General features: G+C 42.3%; 1 protein-coding gene across 4 annotated transcripts in view; it reads left to right on the forward strand.

Moving 5' to 3' along the window:
* Nucleotides 1-21,594, forward strand: part of nav3 (neuron navigator 3) — a 181,751-nt gene that overhangs the window by 130,892 nt on the left and 29,265 nt on the right. For 3 of the 4 annotated variants that reach the window (XM_062382744.1, XM_062382745.1, XM_062382747.1), the window contains 5 exons: nt 14,774-14,897; nt 16,336-16,648; nt 17,133-17,859; nt 18,994-19,419; nt 20,422-20,463. In XM_062382744.1, coding sequence (XP_062238728.1) covers nt 14,774-14,897; nt 16,336-16,648; nt 17,133-17,859; nt 18,994-19,419; nt 20,422-20,463 — 1,632 coding nt within the window. The remainder of the gene's footprint in view (nt 1-14,773; nt 14,898-16,335; nt 16,649-17,132; nt 17,860-18,993; nt 19,420-20,421; nt 20,464-21,594) is intronic. The other variant, XM_062382746.1, reaches the window with a different exon arrangement.

Genomic DNA, 21,594 nt, shown 5'->3' on the forward strand with positions numbered 1-21,594 from the left:
TCCATCTTCTCTTTCCGCTTACAAAACTATATGAATGTTTCACACACACACACATACACACATGACGGCTCCCCTGCCTCCCTCTGACTTGTGTGATTGTCAGACGCTGAGCTGTCACTTCCCACTGACATACGACAAAGCTCAGGGGGGAAATTCATTTCCGAAGCGATTACTCGCTGGGCTTCACACCTCAGCTTGGCTTTAGCTCGCTCTGTGAGACAGGATCTGCCCTCCATGAGCCGTTCCTTCTTTCTCCAGGAGCATTCGTCTACTTTTCCACACACAACCCCAACAGATAAGGCCCAAGTTCAAATAATCTGTTCACTGACTTTGTAGAATTTTTCAGGAATGATAAGCCAAACGTTTATTCTGAGCCTGCCAGTGAGTCAAATCTACAATGTCTACTTTCTCTTTCCCCGATGGCCTGAAGTTTTTTCTCATTTAGCTGATCAACACATACTTAAAAGCCTCTGAACCTTGCAGGTGATGCTGAGGTCTGACTGTTTGGCTTCCCTTTGGACGATTGGAAAATAAAGCCTCCTGTGACTCATCTTCGGCTTCAAATGAGTCAGCTGTTATTTTTGGTGAAAGTGTCGAACTTGCATTAATCCAAGCCTCTGATCAGACCCTGAGAGATCCGATCACAAGGGGTCAGTGCTAAGTGCAGGTCTGAAAGCATCCAAATGTGTCCCAGAGAGTTTTACTAAGAGCTGGACACTTGTTATCGTGATAGTAACTGTGCATAAATGAAAAATCTGTACTTTGTGCATAAACAAAAGCCTCTTCATAGTTGTTATGGTCTTTAAAGTTTGCTGTTCAGTTTCCTGTTTGGTCCCTGGCAAGTGGAAGCACAGTGAGAAGGTTTAAATGGGTGGTACCTGGATTTAAAGTGCGGTTTGGGACAAATAATTTGGAAAGAATACTAAGTGTGTTGAAATGTCCCCGCTTCTCTTCCTTCCTTTTTGCATCTCCTCTCATTTACCAGCATTCATTGGGGAAGGTGCACACATGCAGCCACACACTTCCCCAAGACACGTACACAAGTGCACCTCCCTCTCTCCAAGTTCTGCTGGCACACTGAGAGCAGCAGAGAGACATCCTAGGAGGCAGAATCAGTCTGCGTACATAAACTGAGCTCCCACGGGGCTCATTATTCTCTGCGCTTTTGTCCGTCCATGATGACTCCCCTGGCTGCCACTCACGGCTTCATCCCCAACCAACAGAGCCCCTGAGGAAAGGCGTCTAAGTGACTCATCAGATGTAGACTCATGGCCAGCAGGTGACTGAGACCATCTGGGGCTCAAACAGTGTGGGGTTATGTTTGCTGCAGTAAACCTTACATGACATACTGTATGTGCTTGATGTCATCATAGGGGGTGTTAGATACTGCTCATCTCCATTTTTTAAACAACTCAGCTTTGTGGGTGTCCCTGTTCCCTGGGAAACTGCTCCGCTGGACAGGAAGTTACGTTTCTGCAGGTGGTTTGGAAGGAGGAGGATGAACCTGTGAAGTCAAAATTTAGATTGAAGTACCTTGATCAGCATGAGCCTCTGTTTTTTACCAACTGTATTCAGCAGAAGTAAGCGTGAAAGAAAACAGTAATAAGTTTAGTGTCAAATATGAAGTTGCTCCTGGAGGTGTTTATTTAATTATACTATGAATAGAATCTCCTGAAACTGACCATCTGCCCCAAAGTAGAACAAAGGCTCAGATCCTTCTTTTAATCAGTCCATTTCAAAACAATGGTGAATTCAGCCTTGGCTAAAAGCCCCTTTCTAAAAATACCCTCCTGTGTCTCATGCAACATAGATGACTGCATACTCAAGGCTTTACTGTCAAGAAAAGACACCAGAGGAGAATGTTTTGACACAGGCCCCCGTTCTCAGCTGACACATGAATAAGTAACAGGGGCCTTCTCTTTTTGCATCCTGGTGTCTGCTGTCTCTCTCTCTTTCTCTCTCTTTCTCGCTCTCTCTCTCTCTCTCTCTCTCTCTCTCTCTCTCTCTCTCTCTCTCCCCCTCTTCCCGCTCACCCACCTCTTTCAGGGCTGGACTGTGGCAGCTGGCTCTGCAATTTTTTTGGGGGTTATGAGAAGCGTTAGGGGATTGGAGACAAGCTTGTGTTTGAATGTGTGTTGTTTTTGTGTTGACTATGCTTGACAAACAGTTTTCTTCTTCTACCAAGACTGTGTGTGCATGCGCGCTTGCGTGCTTGCAAGTGTGTGTGTGTTCGTGTAGTTTCCTGCATTTGTGTGTGTTGCTGAGCAGCAGGATCCCGGCTGTCACTGAGGAGCACTGACAGTCGTGGGGAAGCTGCATGGCTCGTCAGTGCTGCCGTAAGCAGCGGGGAGATTTGCAGGAGACTGTTTTTAACCATCTGCCACAAAGTTGGTCTTATATAAGTTTCTCTGTAGCTCATCTCTGCTAGCGGCGCCACTTAGGAAGAAAATATCCTATCTTCTGCTGCACCTGAATCTGCAGTGCTTCATATTTCCGTTTTCGAGCTCTCTGAAGTTTTCTGTCAGTCTGTCAGTCTGTTTCTGTTTCCAGGCATTTGTCTATTTTCAGTCTTTCCATCGTAAGAAAGAGCACACAGACACACAAACTAAACTTAGCTGACTATGCAGATGTGTGCCCTCGAAGACACACATATTCCCTCTGAAGTACTGTACAGTCGATTCGTGGCCCTTACCAACACATGCAAATTTGCATCCATTCATTCAGATGAGCTCAAAGGAAGATTTTTCTCTTTCTGGAACTTTTGAATTTTTTCTCTCACTTTTTCACCATCTTGCATTGACTGAATTGTGTGTCCCACTCTGGATGCTGCTCCTTCTATTTATAATTGATCTGAATATTTTTCATACTCCTGCAGGAGAAGCCTCGGATCCTCATTAATTACTGTACTCACTGAATTAATAAGTGAAGTCGAGTAGTCACAGAATGAGCAGTAGTGGAATAAAAAGACATTGTGCCCTACTTCCTTTTTCTGAATGTGAGGTTTGGGTCCAATGAATAATGTTTAATTTTCCCCTTAGAGTCTCCAATGTGCACAGGTGCTGTAAAACCTCACAACCATAGTATTATTTTGTTCAAAACATCCTATTTTGCATTAGTATGCATAGGAAATAAACGAAATGCACTATTTTAATCAAAACTTGAACTACACAACATATTAGTAGGTTTCAGATTTTAGATGAGCTTCTTTCCATTTTGCTCAGTGGCTCAGGATTGACTCTTCTGTTAGTACATGGTTATGTGGTTTCTGTTCCTTCACTCAGCCTGGTTTAAACCGCTCTCAGCATGATGATCTTTTGTCCATATGCTTCTCTGACGGTGAACCACAGCTCTGCCTGTCAGGGGCAGGTTATAAGGTGAAAGGCAACATGGTCATTAGTGTCTTTGTAGATTATTGAGACATTAATTATGAAATATATCACAAAGCCCTCACATAATGACAGCATAAGTTTGAAATATATGACCTATAGCCACCACCTTATTATATATTTTTAATTAACTTCTGTAAGTAATGAGCAGTCCAGTATGACTGCGATTTCATTGAACTAATAGGAATTTTTCACTTTCCCAATTTAATCATACTTTGACAGCCTATTTTATATTAACGTCGACCAAGGACGTTACATTTTCATTTGCGTTTGTGTTTATAAGTTATCATAATTTACACAAAATTCTACTGAAATATTTTCCTTAAAATGTTTAGAGGGGTGTGGCAGGACCTGAGGAAGAATCCACTCAATTTCAGAGTTTATCAAATCAAAAATGTTCTCACTTTCTTTAAAATTTGAGATAGGAGGTGAGGTATGCACTCACTTATCTAGTTATTTAAAACTTTAAAGGAGACTGATTAACTAACTCAATAATACAAGGTTTTTAACAGAAGTAACAGAAGTGAGTTTGTATGTCTGATTTTCTGTCACAATTTAATCAATCACATCATGTTTGACAACAGAAGACTGACATAAGATATAGTGGGAATAGGAATCTAACTCTCCCCATTTTCTGATCCATCTCACTGATAATTTTATAGCTTCTCCATTTAGGAAATGTTACCCACATGTCTATCTATCACATCTCTGTTTCAGGGACCAAGAACCTTAATGGCTTATCATGCCCTTCTTTATCTCCATATCTGTCACTGTCACAGTGTGTGTGCATAAATCTTTACACCCTCTTTTCATGCACATTCTCCCATAGTCACATGTCCCCACTTGGACTCTATGGGATTTATGGGAAACAGTGATGCCATGAGGATTACTCACCTTAAGGTGACACATAGGTGACATAAGAGGCCTATAATACATACATATTCCTCCCTAGTGCATATTGCATGTGCTAAACAGGTCATACATGAAGATTGTATGTTACCCCACATTAATTCATGTGTTTGGCCCAGGCCATATACAGTTGCAATCAGAAATATTCAACCCCCTCACCTCAATAGACATTATAGTGATGTGGATGACAGATAATGACAATAAATGACAAAAAAACCTCATCAAACAACAAAAGATATTTATTGATGCGTATTTTAGTTATTTTGACAACAGAAGTTGACTTAACTTTGAAGTTCAAATGAAAAATGTAACTCTTTCAGCACATGTGCACGTGCAGTATTATTCAACCCCCCAGCTTCAGTACTTTGTGGTGCATCCTCTAGCTTTTATAACTTCTAAAAAATGTTTTTGGTAAGTGCGGACAAGCTTCTTACACCTCTCGATTGGAATCTTTGCCCATTTTTCAAGTGCAAAACCCTCTAGATCAGTGATGTTTGATGGCTTCCATGCTGTAACTGCCTTCTTTAAATCCCACCAAAGATTTTCAATCAAATTTGAATCTGGTGACTGTGAATGCAACTCCAGGACGTTCCAGGATCTTTTTCTCAACCAAGCTTTGGTGGACTTGGAGATTTTGCTTTGGATCATTGTCTTGCTGGAAAGTCCAATGATCACCAAGGTTCAATTTGTCAACAGAAGGAATCACATTCCTCTTTAAAATGGCCTGGTATTTCTGTGAATCCATGATGCCATGTACACAATAAAGATTGCTAGTTCCTGCCGCAGAAAAACAGCCCAACATCATCTTTGACCAACCTCCATGCCGGACTGTGGGGATGGTATTCTTCTGGTCATAAGCCTGTCCTTTCACACGCCAGACATACCGCTGGTCCATACGTCCAAACAGTTCCAGTTTGGTTTCATCAGTCCATAGAACTTTCACCCAAAACTCTGTAGGCTTATCCAAATTCCTCCTGGCATATTCTAGTCGACTTTTGATGTTGCTTGTGGTCAAGAGCTGAGTGCGTCTTGGAGCCGGCCATTAAGTCCTTTATTATTCAGTGCATGTCTTATAGTTGCCACTGCAGGACTTGTACCAGCCTTCATCAGGTCATCCTGTAGGTGTCTTGTAGTTACACAGGGGTTTATCTGAGTTGTTCTGACTAAGTTGCTGAGGGTCCTTGATGAAATGCTGGGCTTTCTTCCACGGCCAGGCATGTTTGAAGCTGCTCAATCAGTTGTAAACTTCCTTATAATGTTCCCAGTTGTGTCTCTTGGAATATCATTTTTTGGGGAATTCTTCTTCTACCCAAGGCCTTTCAGGTGTGATGAAATAATCTCCTCTCTCAGCTTTAGTGTAAGCTCCTTCGTCTTTCCCATGATTGCAACTCACCTTGAATACCTTCATGGGTGGGGTTTATATATGCATCACAGCTGAAGCAAATGAAGGATCAGTATAGAGTTCCCAAAGGCTTAATAATGTTTCAACTCAACTTTAGGACAAAAAAAACTGTCAGACAGCTTAAAAAACAACAATATTATAAAGGGGTTGAATTATTGTGACATGGCTATCTTAACAAAATATACTGCTACACACAAATACTACATAATGCTTTTTGATCACTCAACTCATAAAGAAGTCATCCGAAGCAGAATCTTGATCAAAGAACAAGATTCTGTCTACTTTAATTGATAAATCCTTAAAATCTTTGGGGGGTTGAATATTTCTGATTGCAACTGTAGTTGTCAGGGTTGTTAGATTTCAGTGACTCATTCTAAGCTTTATTTTTAAGACCTAAGACATTGCCACCTTGTGTTATTTATCACAAGCATAATGGTTATCGTTGTCTCCAGCGGAAAGACTTAAACCTTCACCTGTAATGGACTCAAAATGTCCATAAATATCAAATAAGTGGTGCTAAGTGTTGGTGTGTAAGTCCAGCTGTTACCACAGCACTACATTAGAGTTACTGTGAATAGGGGAGAGGTCCATTGATCTTAACAGAGAAGTGATGTAGAGCTTTATTAAAAAGAGAGCAATTCTCTCCATTACAAGCACTGATTCCAATATATCTTGAGTCTTAACGCTCTGGTGATTTTAAACTTTTAATCGAATAAGTTTGTCTATTTAAAAGGCCGAGTACTTGCAGAGGGGGAAAGCAGCGATTATTTGACTGTTGATGCAGAGCCTGTGCCCCTGAGACTTTACTTGGACTGGGAATTCATTTAAAAGATTGAATTGTCTGCATTTCTGCACTCAAAGCTGTTTCTTTGTCATGCAGTTGGCAACAAGTTGTGATGAAATGGAAGGAAAACCTAGAAAAATCAAAGCAAAGTAATTAGATGTTGTTAGCATTTAGAAGCGTTGTGTATGTGTGAGTTGTGTGACGCCGTTCTTGGGCAGTTTTTCTTTATTTTAAAGTCAGTGCAGTTTGCTGTCATAAGGTTGCTAAATTGGAAAATTATTCATGCCTTATTTTTGAACAACATTTGAGGACTTGGGAAGGATGTAGAGACACTACAGTTTTGTGTTTCCACCTGTGTGATAATACTGTTGATGGATTAATTCAGACCTGCTAACTCAGGATGGATTTAAGATAAAAGAACCAAAGACCCTCTGCTACAGCTGCATCAATTAATTAAGTTGAGAATCACTAAAAATATTACTCCATTCATCATCTGACAGCACTAATGAGTGAAAATATGAATCGACAAAGCTACTATCATTGCTATCATTCATTTTATTGGCACAGATTCTGTTGCAGATTAAATATGGATTATAAAATATGTATCTTCTAAATGAATATGAAGTTGCACAGTACCTATTGGTGTTCGTATTACTCTTTTTGTGATCTGTAAAACCGCTACAGTTACCAAAATAAGATGTCATGGGAGTTCATATTCAGTAAGTACATTTGTAAGACCACTTATTTTGCAGTTGTTGAACAAAAAAATGCACTAAGAGGCAGTGTAAATAATTGAATACCCTAGATAAAAACCCTCTTTTTATATTGTAGTGTATTAAGTTGTAGTGGATTGACACACAGTTAAGGATTGATATAGAATTAATTGCGACTACCCTGTCAAGTCTCTTTCCAGCAGAGACTCAGCCGGTTGTCCGTTGTCCTCATCATTGATTCTGAACACACACCGAGATCACTGGTGGTCGGGTTCTAGCCTCAGCTGAGGAGCTTGGCAGAGCTGCAACTGTGCAACTCTGTCTATCACGTTGTAACCCTTTAATCCTAGATAGATGAAAGGTTCCCTTTGCCAGAACAGTTGAGGACGCAAGGTCTGGCGGTGAACAGTTTGCCAAGTCGTCTGCCACAGACAGCAGAGGCAGACGGCCGGGTGATCCTCTGATGCCCCACCCACTCACCCGCAACCCTCAGCAGGGTGCGTGACCGTCTGGTTCGCGTTGCCCCTCCCATGCAAAACCCATTTGTGTCTTGTATGCCGTGTGTTTGAATACAGATATTTTCTAAACCTCATTTGTGGCCATCAACTTAAAATAACTAATGATCATATTCATCATCGATCAATCTAGTCTCAATCTGTCACAATTTGTCTGAACCCAACATCCTACCAGAATCCAAAGACCCTCACTTTATTATGCTAATGATCAATACAAAAAATCTCTGTCTTTCCACCATCAACAACTGCTCATTACATCGACTGGGGGAACTTCTACAGGTCCCCAGGAAGTGTGCCGTTAACTGTTGTATTTGGATGAATCTTCCATCTATTGGTATGTTTTTTGGGGAAATACATAAATCCGGACCAACCCTGCTACTTTTTATTTGTTTGTCTTGAGGTAGAAAACGTGTGAAACTGTTTTAGTTTGTTTATCTCCCTCCAGGCCACAGGAGGAGGTTGGCGGTCGGGGCGGCTGAGGGTAGGGAGCACTTATGTGGGCTGTTTGTTTGCACATTTGCCAGCGGTGTGCCATAGACTTGAACAAACCCCTGTCGGGATGTATAAGCCTGCCGGATATCCCTCGCCTCTGAACAGCTAAAGATTTTGTTTTCATCTCTGACTACATTGCAGTACAAAGCCTGGACAGCTTTACCAGCCGGGCCAAGCATTGCTGACGTTCTGCTGTCTGTCACAGCTTGGCAGGAGAAACATTTCCAGCCCGTCCTTCCAAGGTCTCGTCCTTTTTTTAAATTGCGTTGTGCCGATTTGAATTGGATTCCAGTCAGTGACGTGAGAGTTTCTTTCTCTTTTTGTCAAAATGCAAATTATTTTCCTCGTCCTGTGACACCTTGAGAAAAATAATCCATGACATTATTATTTGGACAACTACCCACACAGCCTCTATTTATCACTCTGAACAAGGTTGAGTGTCTAAGTTTTGGCCGTAGCAGTAGCCAGAAAATCAAAAGACAAGGTTAAAGCACAGTGTCTCACACGGGACATGGTGTCTTTGAAGAGGTTTGTGTCTTTCAGTCTGCAGGTGATAATAACTGTCCTCCGACACTAGACTCCAACAAATGAAGATCATTATAACATAGAGCAGCTCTATACGTCTTTGAAATAGGACGGCAGTGATGAAGAAGCCTGAGTTAGTCCTCCTAGATAAAAAGAGATGAATGAACCAGCTCATTGTGCTGGTCTTCCTGCTGTACCACCCACCATTAGGCTCTTTCAGTGGTCGAGATAAGAGCGTCATGAATAATGTTCCAACATGAGGCTGGACAGACTTTTCTGAGCCGCCTCACGTATTATGCATGAGATCACTTCCAGTCTGAGGCATTCTGCAAATATCGGCGACTGTCGGCTCTCATCCAGCAAAGCACTCCCTCCTTGATTTGGCTTGATTCTGCATTGTCATCCTCCTTTAATTAACCCTTGATAACCCGCCGCCAAAAACATTGTCTGATTGCCTCTCTCAGGGCTGACAGGCCCATCCTGGTGAGGAGGGGCGAGCAGATGAAGAGCAGGGAGGGGGAGCTGGCAGCAGCAGTAAGGGGTGAAAGTGGAAGAGTGAGGTAGTCCTTGATTCCTTTCTCTTTCGTTCCCATTTCTTCTCTGGACTCCTACTCGTCTCACAGCTGCGAGCTTCTCCGCCAGGTGAGCTTTAGCCTGTTTTCGAAGTAGGCGAGGCAGGGAAACAAACCAAAGCAAATCACTTCCGTGACAAGGCGACAGGCAGCATCCATCCCACAGAGGTGAGTTGAATCTGGTCTACACACACACTCTGTGGCATTGTGTTACGTTGAGTCACACTGTGAGTCACGGAGAAACTGAGCCTATTAGCAACTTTGGCAGATGCAAAAATGGCAGGAGAAGGAAGAATAAGTAATTTGCATGGATGTCTTGTTTTGTAATTGGAGGAGCTCAGTGGCATTAACTGGGATTAGGTTATTCTACAGGGATGAGTGCTTTCCATTTACATCACAGAGCTCTGTGCTTAATGTGTGTGTGTATGTATGTATGTGTGAGGGAGAGAGGAAATACAGAAACACTCCTTAAGTGACAGTTATTGTCATGGTGGTGGAGAAGGACGTCTTTGTTTGGGCTTTGTTGTGTTTTATCCTGAGAATTCAGCTCACAAGGGCGACAGTTAGTCATTATTGTTTTTACTTGAAAGAAGCATCCATATAACACAACACATGTCAACAGTTAAAGACATATTATCTAACAAAAATGGAACAAGTAATCAGAGTTAACATTCCTGTCGCAAATGAAGCTTACTTGTTCATATCCACATTCACAGTCCACACAGTCAGTCTCAGCATCGCACTGTCAATCAAGCAGCAGCAGAAGCCTTGCGTCACTCGATCTTTGAAAACAAGATTTTATAAAAAACACCAACTGACGTCAAGAAACAGGAATTCACTCGCAAGGTCTTTTTTCCTTTATTTGTTGTCAGATGAGAACTATAGAATGTCTTTCCTGACTATCCATGTATCGTCATCCACGTGATTTTAATGAGATTAATAATATTATTTTAATGAATTGTTAACAGTAAAATGTGCCACAATTAGAGTTAATTGACACAAAGAATTCATGAATTCAAACTGGATTTAATTATTTCGTCTTTAAATATCATTTCAAATACATGTTGTGCCTCAGTGTTGTTATGTAAGAGGTCCACTTCCTCTGAAGTGTTTGCATTGTCTTATCTGGAGGACATCCCCGATTAACTAACTTCAACACCGTCAAATATTTGTCGATCCCCTCATCTCCTTTATCTCTTTGATACAGTGTAATCACCGCTGTTAGTTTGCCTTCATTCTGCTAATGGCATTCTGTCCTCTGGGCCGTAGAAGGAACAAGACAGTGTATTGAATATTGAATGAGATAACGTTTGCATGGTTGAGTGTCGCCTCGGCAGTGCATTCGCAGCATGGGAGCAGCTAGGTGCTGCAACACAGCAGGCCAAGAACAAGCATTCGCAGTGGAATTCACAATAAAATTAAACAGTATGACGGATGGACATCCTCATACATCCTCATTTGTTTCACTATTCTCTGTGTTGAAGTCACATCTTTCCACCTGCTCGCTGCCTTGGGTTTGTGACCACACTATGTAGGACATTACAGTCCAAGGAAGCACAGTTTTATTTGACCAATGAATAGAAACATTGGAAACATGGGAAATACAGTGTGGTTTCGGGTGAAGTTTTTGGAGGGAGACTTTGTCTTGCTCTGCTTGCACAATCTGCCGATTTCTCTTTTTTTGCTTATGAAGCACAGGACAGAAGCTAATATCCTCCACCGCCATCTTATTTCAGGCATACTGCTCTGTACATTGTTGCTCATTGTTAATTTAAGAAGTTATGACACAAAAGTCCGACTCACCCGCCCCCACTGTAGGGTTATTGAGTTTGCCTGTTCCTTTTGGTGCAACCCCCAACCCGCCGCACGCCGTAGGAGATGAAGTGACGTGCATGTGAAAGCGTGCAGATCTGAGGGCAGGAGCTTGGTTAGCCACAGCTCTCTCCGAGCAATCAGACCAATCTTAGCCCAGGGAGTCGGCCTGATGAAACATTTGAGCCTATTACAGACCGGCAAGCTCCCCGGAGGAGCGCCGCAGTTTATTTCTGTTTTCTTTTCATTTAGTCAATCTTTTATTTCAAGAAAATCCACTGCACATAGATGCTCCTCTTCACCTTCTGATCACCCACAGAAATAAAACAACTATTATGTCATCTATTACTGTTCACTGAGCAGCTCCAGAGGAACAGCTGGGCCACTGCAGGTTCGCCCTGCCCTGTCTATAGGGGTGTCAATCAATATCGATGACATGTCCTAAGGTATCTGCACATTGTTTGTATTTTCATTCAGTAATTTTGTTCCCTACCGTTTGTTGTCTTACATTAGAAAAACCCAGTTTGTTAATTAACATGCATTTGCTTTAATAATTACATTTAAAGTATTGAATGAAAGCCAAAGGGCGTCTTTACTTTGTGCTCAATAGACATTCACTGTGACTCATTATGTTAATTAGGCGAGAATTACCCAAGAAATAGCTTTAATCATAATAACCGCAGTTGAGATTAATTCTCCATGCAGAAGACTTTCAGTTTTGTATTAGAGAGACCACCCTAGGAGCAGGGAGCGATATGATGCTGCCAGGGGGAGCTGCACAAGATTATTCTCATGTTTAGATAAGAATTGTAAGTCAATGAGCTTCCTCACAGCCATCTGCCTCCGCTTTGGGTGTTATGATGATAGACTGCATGACAATCCTTTCACTGCTGTTTCATCGTTTCTCGTTTTTGTATTTCCCAAGTAAATCAAGCAGCGCTTGATGTCGTCTAGACCGATTTGTATCAGTTTGCGAGAAAATATTACAAGTGACCATTCTCTAACGTTACAAGTTATCTTTGAAGCATCTTTCTCTCTGATGATTTAATGATTTTCTTCAGTAAATAACTATATTCATACCCAGCAACAGAGTTGTATGTATGTCTGCTGACAAAACCTGTTATGGAGTTCAGCCATGTCACTCTGGACTGTTTCATTTTGTTTGGAGTAGCAAATTTGCCCCCGTCTGCCCCAGCTGTCTGTCACGCACTGAAGGGTGGTCTCAGAGGAACGGCCGGAGTGCACTGCAACTCCCCCGTCTCTTCTGAGGGAAGAAAAACTGAGCAACGCGCTAACTTTACATGGGATTGTCAAGGTGACCCGGCAGCTAATGTCACCATCAAAACTCATAGGCCCAACCCGGCACTAACAGCTCATTTAACCTTGGCGCTCCGTCAAATTGGAACAAGTCAGACGCAGTCGGCTCCTGTCAGATGAAGCTGCACTCACCTTAAAAACAAAGCCACGGTATCAGACAGGCTTAAAGGATGAGAGGGAACAATTAAAGGGAAACGACCCAGGCATGTTTCAAAGCCATCGATTTACACAGGCTGTATTTGTAAAAGCCTGTTTTGTGCAGAAACACGCTCACTCAAAGACTTGTGTTTGATATCAGAGCTCCTCTCACAGTGCTCAGCAGCAGCCTCTTTTTTTCTGAGAGAACTACGTTAAAGCTGAAGATACACAGCTTAGAAGCTCAGACTGACAGCGAGGATGCCATTTATGTCTTTGTGTGACACGATTCTCAGTGCATTAAACATCCATCTCTGAGACGCGTCTCCGATAATGGCTTTGACTCTCAGGGAAATGGAATCTCAAATTGACCGATTAAGGGTGGCAAAATGAAAGAAATTGGTTGAGATGCTCAGAAAACACAAAGACCCATCATGACCTGCTCTTTATTTCCAATTTTCTCTTTTGTGTTCTTTTCTAATTAAAACCTTTCTCAGCCTTGTGAGCACTTTGGCTTAAACAAATGGCATGCCTTGTTTTTCAACCCAATATTCTACATAAGCTAATCATATTATATCAATCTGATCGAAAGTTAACCCTAAAACCAAGCCTGCAGTTTGTTGTTGTATATAGTTTAAATTGAGTTAAGTTAGGCACAGGACTGGTCAGATGTTGGCCGTGCAAATAAATGGTGCTCATTGTAAATATGTCATGAGAGCAAATCCATTCTGCACTGCACCAGTGGACAACTGGGTTAGGAAGCATCTGCTCTGCACCACAAAACAAAACGCTTTACAGGTGTCAGGTGAATACAAAGCATCTCCCAATTTTTTCGTGTCAACTCTAGCCAGACTTCAGCTCTTTATATTTTTATTAAGCAGCCTATAACTAAATACAGATAATGTAAGAATAACAGCTCATTATTGATTTTCCGATCAAACATTTATTAAATCCATAATGCCATCATCTTCTCCAGACAGCTGCCGTATATACACGTCTGCACATCACCAGCTCACCCACAGCCTCCTAAAAATAAGTCATTATTCTCTCATTTTCCGTCTGCCTTTGGGTTTCATCCTCATCCCCCATGAATTATAGATGACATGCCTGAAATGACTTGTTGAAAAATTGTAATTAGCTTCTGGAAGTTGTTTCCGTTGTCTTTATTTTTTTATTATTATGATTTGAAACAGCCATGTCAAACGTTGGGTGTGTTGGGATCATTCGGTGGAAATCATTTACATTCTGTTGGTGATGGGAATTGTTTCCTGTTTGCATAAAACTCTTTGTTATCTGCCACTGTGACGCAGATTACAGTGTGTGCGCTTGTGTGAGAAGTCATTTTGTGGGTAGTGGCTGTCGTCTGTGCTTGTGTGGGTCTGGGTCCATTCATTTTTTTCTCTTCCAGCTTTTAATAACTTTTACCACTTGGTCCGATTTGTCATGCAAGTTTAGGGTGAAGTATTTTGCATTGACACGCACACACACACACAAAAGGCAAACGGAGATGAAACTTGACATGTTGGCACGGATGGTAATTAGTATGTGTGTGAACTCAAAGTGACAGCAAGAGCACAATGAAATCAAAGAGGGGCTAATATATTATTATTGAACGTGATGTATCATGTCTGATGGCAACAAATGTGTTTCCAAATCAGAGAACCATGTTGCAGGGGTTTCTGTGCTGTACTTCAGCTGTAATTAAATGGTGTGTGTGGAAATGATCGGCGTGTGATCCATATGCTCGTCTTTCAGGGGGCTCACAGCGTCTGTCAGCCTTCAACGGCGGCTAAATAATGACGGCTATAATGGAGATCCTTTCAGTTCTCCAGACACTCAGAGTTAATGAGAAGCTTAACAATTAATGAGCCAATACCATTTTTCCCTCTCAACATTTTTTACATACCCACAAGTCGATTGGGCCCAAAAAAGGATGCACATTTGTTTGAAGAGACAAATTGAGCCATCACAAATGATATACAATCTGGCTGACCATATGATGGTTATTAGATGGTGAGGAAATGATATGTCATTGATATTTTTGAAGAAAGTTTTAGAGTCAAAAGTTGAACATGGAACAGACACCATCAATAATTCTGTTGCTACGCCCTCGACTACCTCTGCTTTCAAAACTACAAAGATCCTTATCAATAAAACTAACGTGGACCTTACCAGCCTCTGTTTCTCTTTTCTTCTCTCCTCCTGCTACAGTTGGGACGACAGCAGCTCGGTGAGCAGCGGCCTGAGCGACACGTTGGACAACATCAGTACAGACGATCTGAACACCCCCGCCTACACTGTGGTCAGCTCATCACGCAAAAGCAAAGGAGCGCAGGTAAAGACAGGACTGAAAATTGTCACAAACTATAGGACGTGTTGCCATGGAGTTTGATACTGATGTGACCAGTAGATAATCTATTGAATTTTCCTTCAATGCCGCCATCAATTATTTTTCGGCCTATTATTAGTGGCACGATGATCAAATCTTCTTCTCTGTATAGCTTGAGCAGCTTTGTGGCCTCTGAAAATCTCAATCTTTGCTGAGCTCCAGTGGTTTAGATTCTCATCATGGTGAACAGGAGTTCTCCAGGACACTGTGACATCACTGTTGGGCGTGGTGACAGGTAGAGGAGACACACATCTGCTTCATCAGTAGTAGCCTACTGGCCATCGTCTGGATTGAAGCTTTTAATTTGGGAGAGAAGTAAAACACTTATTTTCAGCCTTGTGTTTATTTAAGGTTAATTTTACTTGTCATGAAGAACACTGTGAAAGAGTCTAATGTCCTCTGTTGCAGAACGAAAGTCTGTATTACAAACTGGGTTCATGGGCTAGTAGCCTACTTCTAAAAGAGGCTATTACTGCATCTTTTCCCCTACTCTATGAAAGTGCAATATAAGTCGTGGAAACACCGCGCCAACAAATAAAACTAAATAAAGTCAAATATAAGAAACTGTCACAGAAACTGATAGCAATTGACACTGAATGATGGGAAATCATATTATTTAGTGCAAATTTTAATTGGCAGATCAAACTAGATTTGTTCTTCAAATGAATCCCAATGTTCTAATAGCATGAAACCAAGGCCAGTTTGAATGTGAGCTCCAGAATCACAGCGGAGGGAATAATCTACGGCCTGAAGGCCACTGCACAGCTCCTCATGGGCTTTTGCTTTATTCTGCCAAGTATCTTTGGCCCCCTTGTGAAATACTCAGCAGACTGGGATCTTAAGAGACTCTGGTGTTGCTAGGGAGACTGGCCATCTGTTAAGGTAGGCTAGTTGGCATTGTTGTGTGTGTTTGTGTGGGTGGGTGTTTGTATGCATCCCAGAAGAGGAGATCTGGACACGGGTGATTTCAAACATAGCTACAACTTCACACCAGAGACAAGCCCTGCTGCTCTGTTTGTGCAGGGACTTTTATTTTATTGGGGTGACTGTATTTGTTTAAACTACTCTTCTTGAAGGTCATATGCAGATTCAAGACTATGAACTGCATGCAGCCAGTATTACTCCAGACAGGCTCAAGTTATCCCAATATATTTTCAATCTGTCAATTAATAAATTAGTTACAACTTTGTATTTAATTTCTTAAATTCTTTATTTACTGTCAACATTGTTCTTATTTAACATGGTCCTGCAGTGGCAAACAGTTACTATTAATATAACTCTCCCACTGGTGAGTATTCAGGAATGGTTTCATTATTTTTCTGATTCATCCATCAATCTCTTCCTATGTTTCCTTTGACACCCACAACCACCACAACCCCTCCAGTCCCAGAGAGGAAGCAAGTCAAAGCATGCAGAGCAGGAGGTGAGCAGCAGCTGGGCCGGAGCCGAGGACCTCAAGAAGGTAGAAGAGGAGTTGGAACAAAGCATGGACCCCAGCAGCGGCTCCTCCCGGTGGAAGCCTTCCTCGTCCTCCTCCTCCTCCTCCCAAGCCCAGGGCCAATATGAGGACGCCAGTCAGAAGGCCACAGCACTGGCCCAGATGTCCCAGACGGGCTCGTGGAGGAGGGGCATGACAGCCCAGGTGGGCATCACGCCACCCAGGACCAAGGGTACGAATGCTACCCTTAAAACACCAGGTAAGTCACACTGTTTTTGCATGATTAAAACTAAGTTTTGCAAACTTCAGAATACAGCATGATATTTATGCGATAAAGTAGGATGCAGAAGTGTTGCTGTGTTATTATACTATAATTAATGCAGTAATTGTTTTAGTGATGAAATAATTATACATTCGATTCAGTTTCCTTTTCAACCCTTGTTTTTTCCAGGAATTTCGAATGGCGAGTTATATATATTTTTTTTCATTCTTTTCATTGACACGTGTTTAAAGACCCTGCCGTGACTCCTCAGTTTTATTTTTTTTTGTAGCATGTTTAGCAGCTTTGTTTTAGATAAATATTAGTTTTCAATGCAGCTGAACTGAGACAAACGCAACCTCTGGCTTTTGGCCAGAATTAACACTAATTTGGATTATCCTGCTGTGTGGCAGTGCCAGGCCAAGAATCTGCTGAGGGTGTTGTTTTTGTGTTTTTGCTAATAAGTGTTTATGCAAATTAACAGGGAAAACTGATGATGCTAAGGCCTCAGAAAAGGGCAAAGCACCTTCTAAGAGTTCAGCTGGAATCCAGCGCTCACCCTCTGATGCCGGGAAGAGCAGTGGAGATGAAGGCAAGAAACCCCCCTCTGGCATTGTACGCCCACCCACCACAGGCTCATTTGGATACAAGAAGATCCCAGGTCCCAGTGGTACCCTAATCACCTCTAGTGGGGCAACACTCACCAGCGGCTCAGCCACCCTGGGCAAGGCGCCCAAATCCTCAGCTGCCCTGGGCAAAGGCACAGGCATCGGCGGTGTGCGGAAGACCAGCCTGGATGGCTCACAGCCCCAGGATGATGGTGTCCTGCTGAGCTGCGGAAACTCCAAAATGACCCTCCAGTACCGCTCGCTACCCAGACCGGCCAAATCCTCCAGTGGGGTGTCAGCAGGGCGCAGCGGGCATCGCTCCAGCTCCAGCAGCATCGACTCAAATGTCAGTGGCAAATCCGCTGGTGGGGCAGTCACACAGACGGGGGCCAAGCGCAGGGATGGAAAGGTGGCCTCAGATCGCACCAGTCCCGTCACAATAAACCAGACAGACAAGGAGAAAGTGGCTGTGTCAGACCAGGACCCGGCAACAGGATTATCCACATCCCCCAAGTCCAGCCCTACCTCCACTTCATCGGGCCAGACCGGCCTCAGGCAGCCAGGCTCCAAGTACCCTGATATTGCTTCTCCTACCTTCCGCAGGTCAGACACACAAAACAGGCCCACTGCTTTCATACTGTCTGTGTCCTTCACCATGTGTGTTTCTACGTGAATCAAACTCTACATTCACCACATTCCTTTCCCTTGATTATTGACAATATGCAGTTTTTTGGTCCATAGCGAGGCATGCCTTTAGCTTCTTGTCTTAGTTTAGAAATTCTCGAAGTCATCTCCAAATCTATATTAATTTTAATTTAATTAAATTTAATTTAATTTTAGATGTGTTTGGTTGCGTAGAAAGACTAAAAATAATCATATATCAGTGCCTTCGTGAAAAAACAACCTGATGTTGCAAAGCAAAGGGATGCCATCATAGATTGTTCCCTGCTGCGTTAATAAGCCACCGCAGATGAAACATAACTTTACCCCCAAGATGAAGGTCTGATGGCTTTTCATTTAGTGCGTACACATCCAGCTCAGCAGTCTTGATCAGAAGTGACAGGAGACAGGAGTTTCTCAGCTCACCAATCCCCGACTCATTAGGTGCATGCATTCGGCAGGCGTGTCCAAACACCCATCCCATCCGATTTGTCAAGCCGACACGTTTCATCTGCATGTATTTTCTTTTTCCTTAAAGAGCGCGTCATCTGTATACTTGGTGTGATTGTGATGACAGACTGGGTGAGGCTCAGGCACCGTCGCAGACTGTCTGCAGGAGCATATGCAGGAGGCAACCAGGGTTGAGTGGCCTAACAGATTAGGTTATTTAAAGTCACAGGGTTGAAACGGGCAAAGCTGTGAGAGCAGATGTGTCTATGTAAATTGTGGCAAGTTCGCAGCTGAAATGAGGTGGAGGTTTGCTGCGAGGGATAAATGTGTTGGGAGGTCTGCTCGGTATTTCATCTGCAGTTTAAAGTCAGCGTTACAATAAAGATGTGGGGATGTTAGACTCCGTTTTTCACTAACTACATGGATCCTTGCATACTTGCTTCTTGTTGCTTGTGACAATTTTGATGTATAATATGCAAGGAAACCCGTGAGATAACCTCTGTGTCATCCACTCTTTCAACCCCAAAGTATACCAGAGTCTTTCATTTTCCAGTATGGATCTTGCAGATGCTCATCACTTGTCCTTTGAGCATGTCTGAATGACTGCACCCACCTCTCTACCCCCAGATTGTTTGGCACCAAAGCCAGCAGCAAGGCCAGCACTCCGGGCACGCCCGACTCTGGCAAGTGCCCCTCATTACTGGGCAGCCCCCACGGCACATTGGCAAGGCAGGCAAGTCTGGATTCACCCTCCTCTGGCACGGGGAGCCTGGGCAGCGCTTGTGGCCTGAGTGGTGGTAGCAGCCCACTGTACGGTAAAACCCCAGACTTGTGCACTGACTCCCCGGCATCCAGTCCTGCCTCTGGCCTCTCCCTGCCCTCCAACGCTCGGCCATGGCCTGCCTGTAGCTCGTCAGCTGGCAGCAAGGACACACTGAGCTGCCAAAGCATGACCAGTCTGCACACCAGCTCTGAGTCTATTGATCTGCCGCTGGGCCACCACGGGCCAAAGATTACACGAACCGGCAGTGTCAAGTCCACCCTGTCTGAGGGGTGAGTAACAGGAAATACGATCGGGCTGAATCGTATTCATTGTTTCATTTGAGAACAGAGACAGAACCCAGCATCTCCCTCCCCTAAGATCTAAACATACCAGGCAGAGTAAGCTTAGATTATAAAAAGTAATGATAATAATTACAAACAAATCATTTATCCAGCATATAGTTTTGTTGGTTAAGTTTCTTTTTCTGGCATGGTTTTGGTATTTTCAAAGTAAAATCTTTGAGTAGATGAGCCAGAGTATACACTTGGTCAGAAGAGATGTGCAATAGACCAATGACAGTTCCCCGATATTAATTCCCTATATAATAAATATATTTTATTTGATATATATATATATATATATATATATATATATATATATATATATATATATATTTAAATATTATATATTCCTGACAAATTGTTCTTTAAACTTAACCCTCTCACTTTTCTGTCACCGAAGTGACCTTCAACTTTTACAAGCAAGTCTATCTAATTGGTCATGTAGCAATGTTTTACTGGAAGCATCATAAAACTCATCAACTGTAGGAAGCTCTGTGAGAGTATCACTAGTGGTCCCACAGCCGTGCCAGAAACTGCAACACAGCAAATTCAGGTCATTTCAGACGCTCATTCCCATGAGAAGTCTTTATTAGGTTGTTTCAATTGCTTTGTCCACACACTGTGCATGCAGTATATAACAGAGGATAGAAAGCAGTGCACAAATTTAGTTTCCCTTAATATTTTAGTTTTATGTCTCAAAATGAAACAATTGATTTAAATATTACATGTGTTTATATTTGTTGTTTATTGTACTGTGATGCATTACTTAGTATCTTAATGTTTTCTCCATAGAGTACATCTGTCTGCATATCGTGTGTGTCCGTGTGTGCGTGTGTCTGAAGTCAAGTTTGTGAAATGTGACAAAAGTAATTATTGTTGTCAGCTAGCGCAAAAAAAAGAACCAAGAGTTTCTGAGTCCATCTAATTTACTCATCCTCTTTGTTTTAACAGCATGCCTCTTGACAGAAACACGCTTCCCAAAAAGGGTCTGAGGTACAACACATCTGCAGCCAATCTCACCCGTTCTCTTCCAAAGATGTGCTTGCAAGATGCATGTGCATGTAAATTCCAAGCTGTACCAAATGTCGAGTACAGTAGGAGTAGCTTGGTGTGGCATTTACTGCAGCGATTCCAAACCGGACAAACCAAAACACCTTACTTTACCCCATAGACTGTTTGTAGAATCAAATTTAAATTGAACTTATATCCCTAAGTTAAGGGATATAAGTTTAAAAGTGACGGGTATTTTCGTCAAAACACATTATTTAAAAAAAGTAATAAAATGTATATGAAATTATGCATTTTTTAAATGTTAATAATAGCTTAAAGTTACATATAAATGCTTGAAATAAACAGGTATGCATGATTCATTTGAGAAAGCAGTGGACATACACTTGACAAAGACAGGTTGAGAACTACTGATAAATCTGTGAGTTGTGTATTTATTTTATGTCCTACTCACACTGCACCCCACATTTCTTCACAAATCAGACTAGCTGCGGATGAAGACTTTTTGCAGAATGCATTATACAGAGCATTACTGTATGTAATGAAGTAATACAAGACTCCCTTTAACATCTGTTACATTTTCCATCATGTTTTTGGTCACCTTAGGTACATGTTTATCTTCCCAAAGTCACTCTCATACATTTTGTGTCACATCCACCAAATGCTGAAGGGCCCAAAAGTGATGATAGCTCAGTATCTGATTTTGTACCAAAGAGCCTGAAGTGAGGCAAAAACAATTCCTCCGCAGTATGAAATGATCAGGCAGGGGCATGTTTGTTGTGCCCCCCCTTATCCTCTCTCCTCATCTTGTGGACTGCTACAATGCGACACAAACCGCCACCATGACAGAGCAGTTCTTCCTCAGCTCCTTTCAAGGGACTAAACACCCTGATAACGTTTCCCTCTGTTAGAACGGGGGCGTTCTTCCAGTGTCGTTTTTGAATTTAGTTGGGACCAAAGGGGGAGGGACAGAAATACCATAACCCATTCATCACAGTGGCACCACCACTGCAGGGAACAGCCTCTCTAGCAATTTATACATGACTGCTGCAGAGGGGTTGGACAGGGCATGCTGGTTTACAAACCATTCTTTCATTTTGGTATTTGGAACTTTAA

Source organism: Platichthys flesus, chromosome 23, assembly GCF_949316205.1.
Source record: "Platichthys flesus chromosome 23, fPlaFle2.1, whole genome shotgun sequence".
In the NCBI taxonomy this organism is placed as follows: Eukaryota; Metazoa; Chordata; class Actinopteri; order Pleuronectiformes; family Pleuronectidae; genus Platichthys; species Platichthys flesus.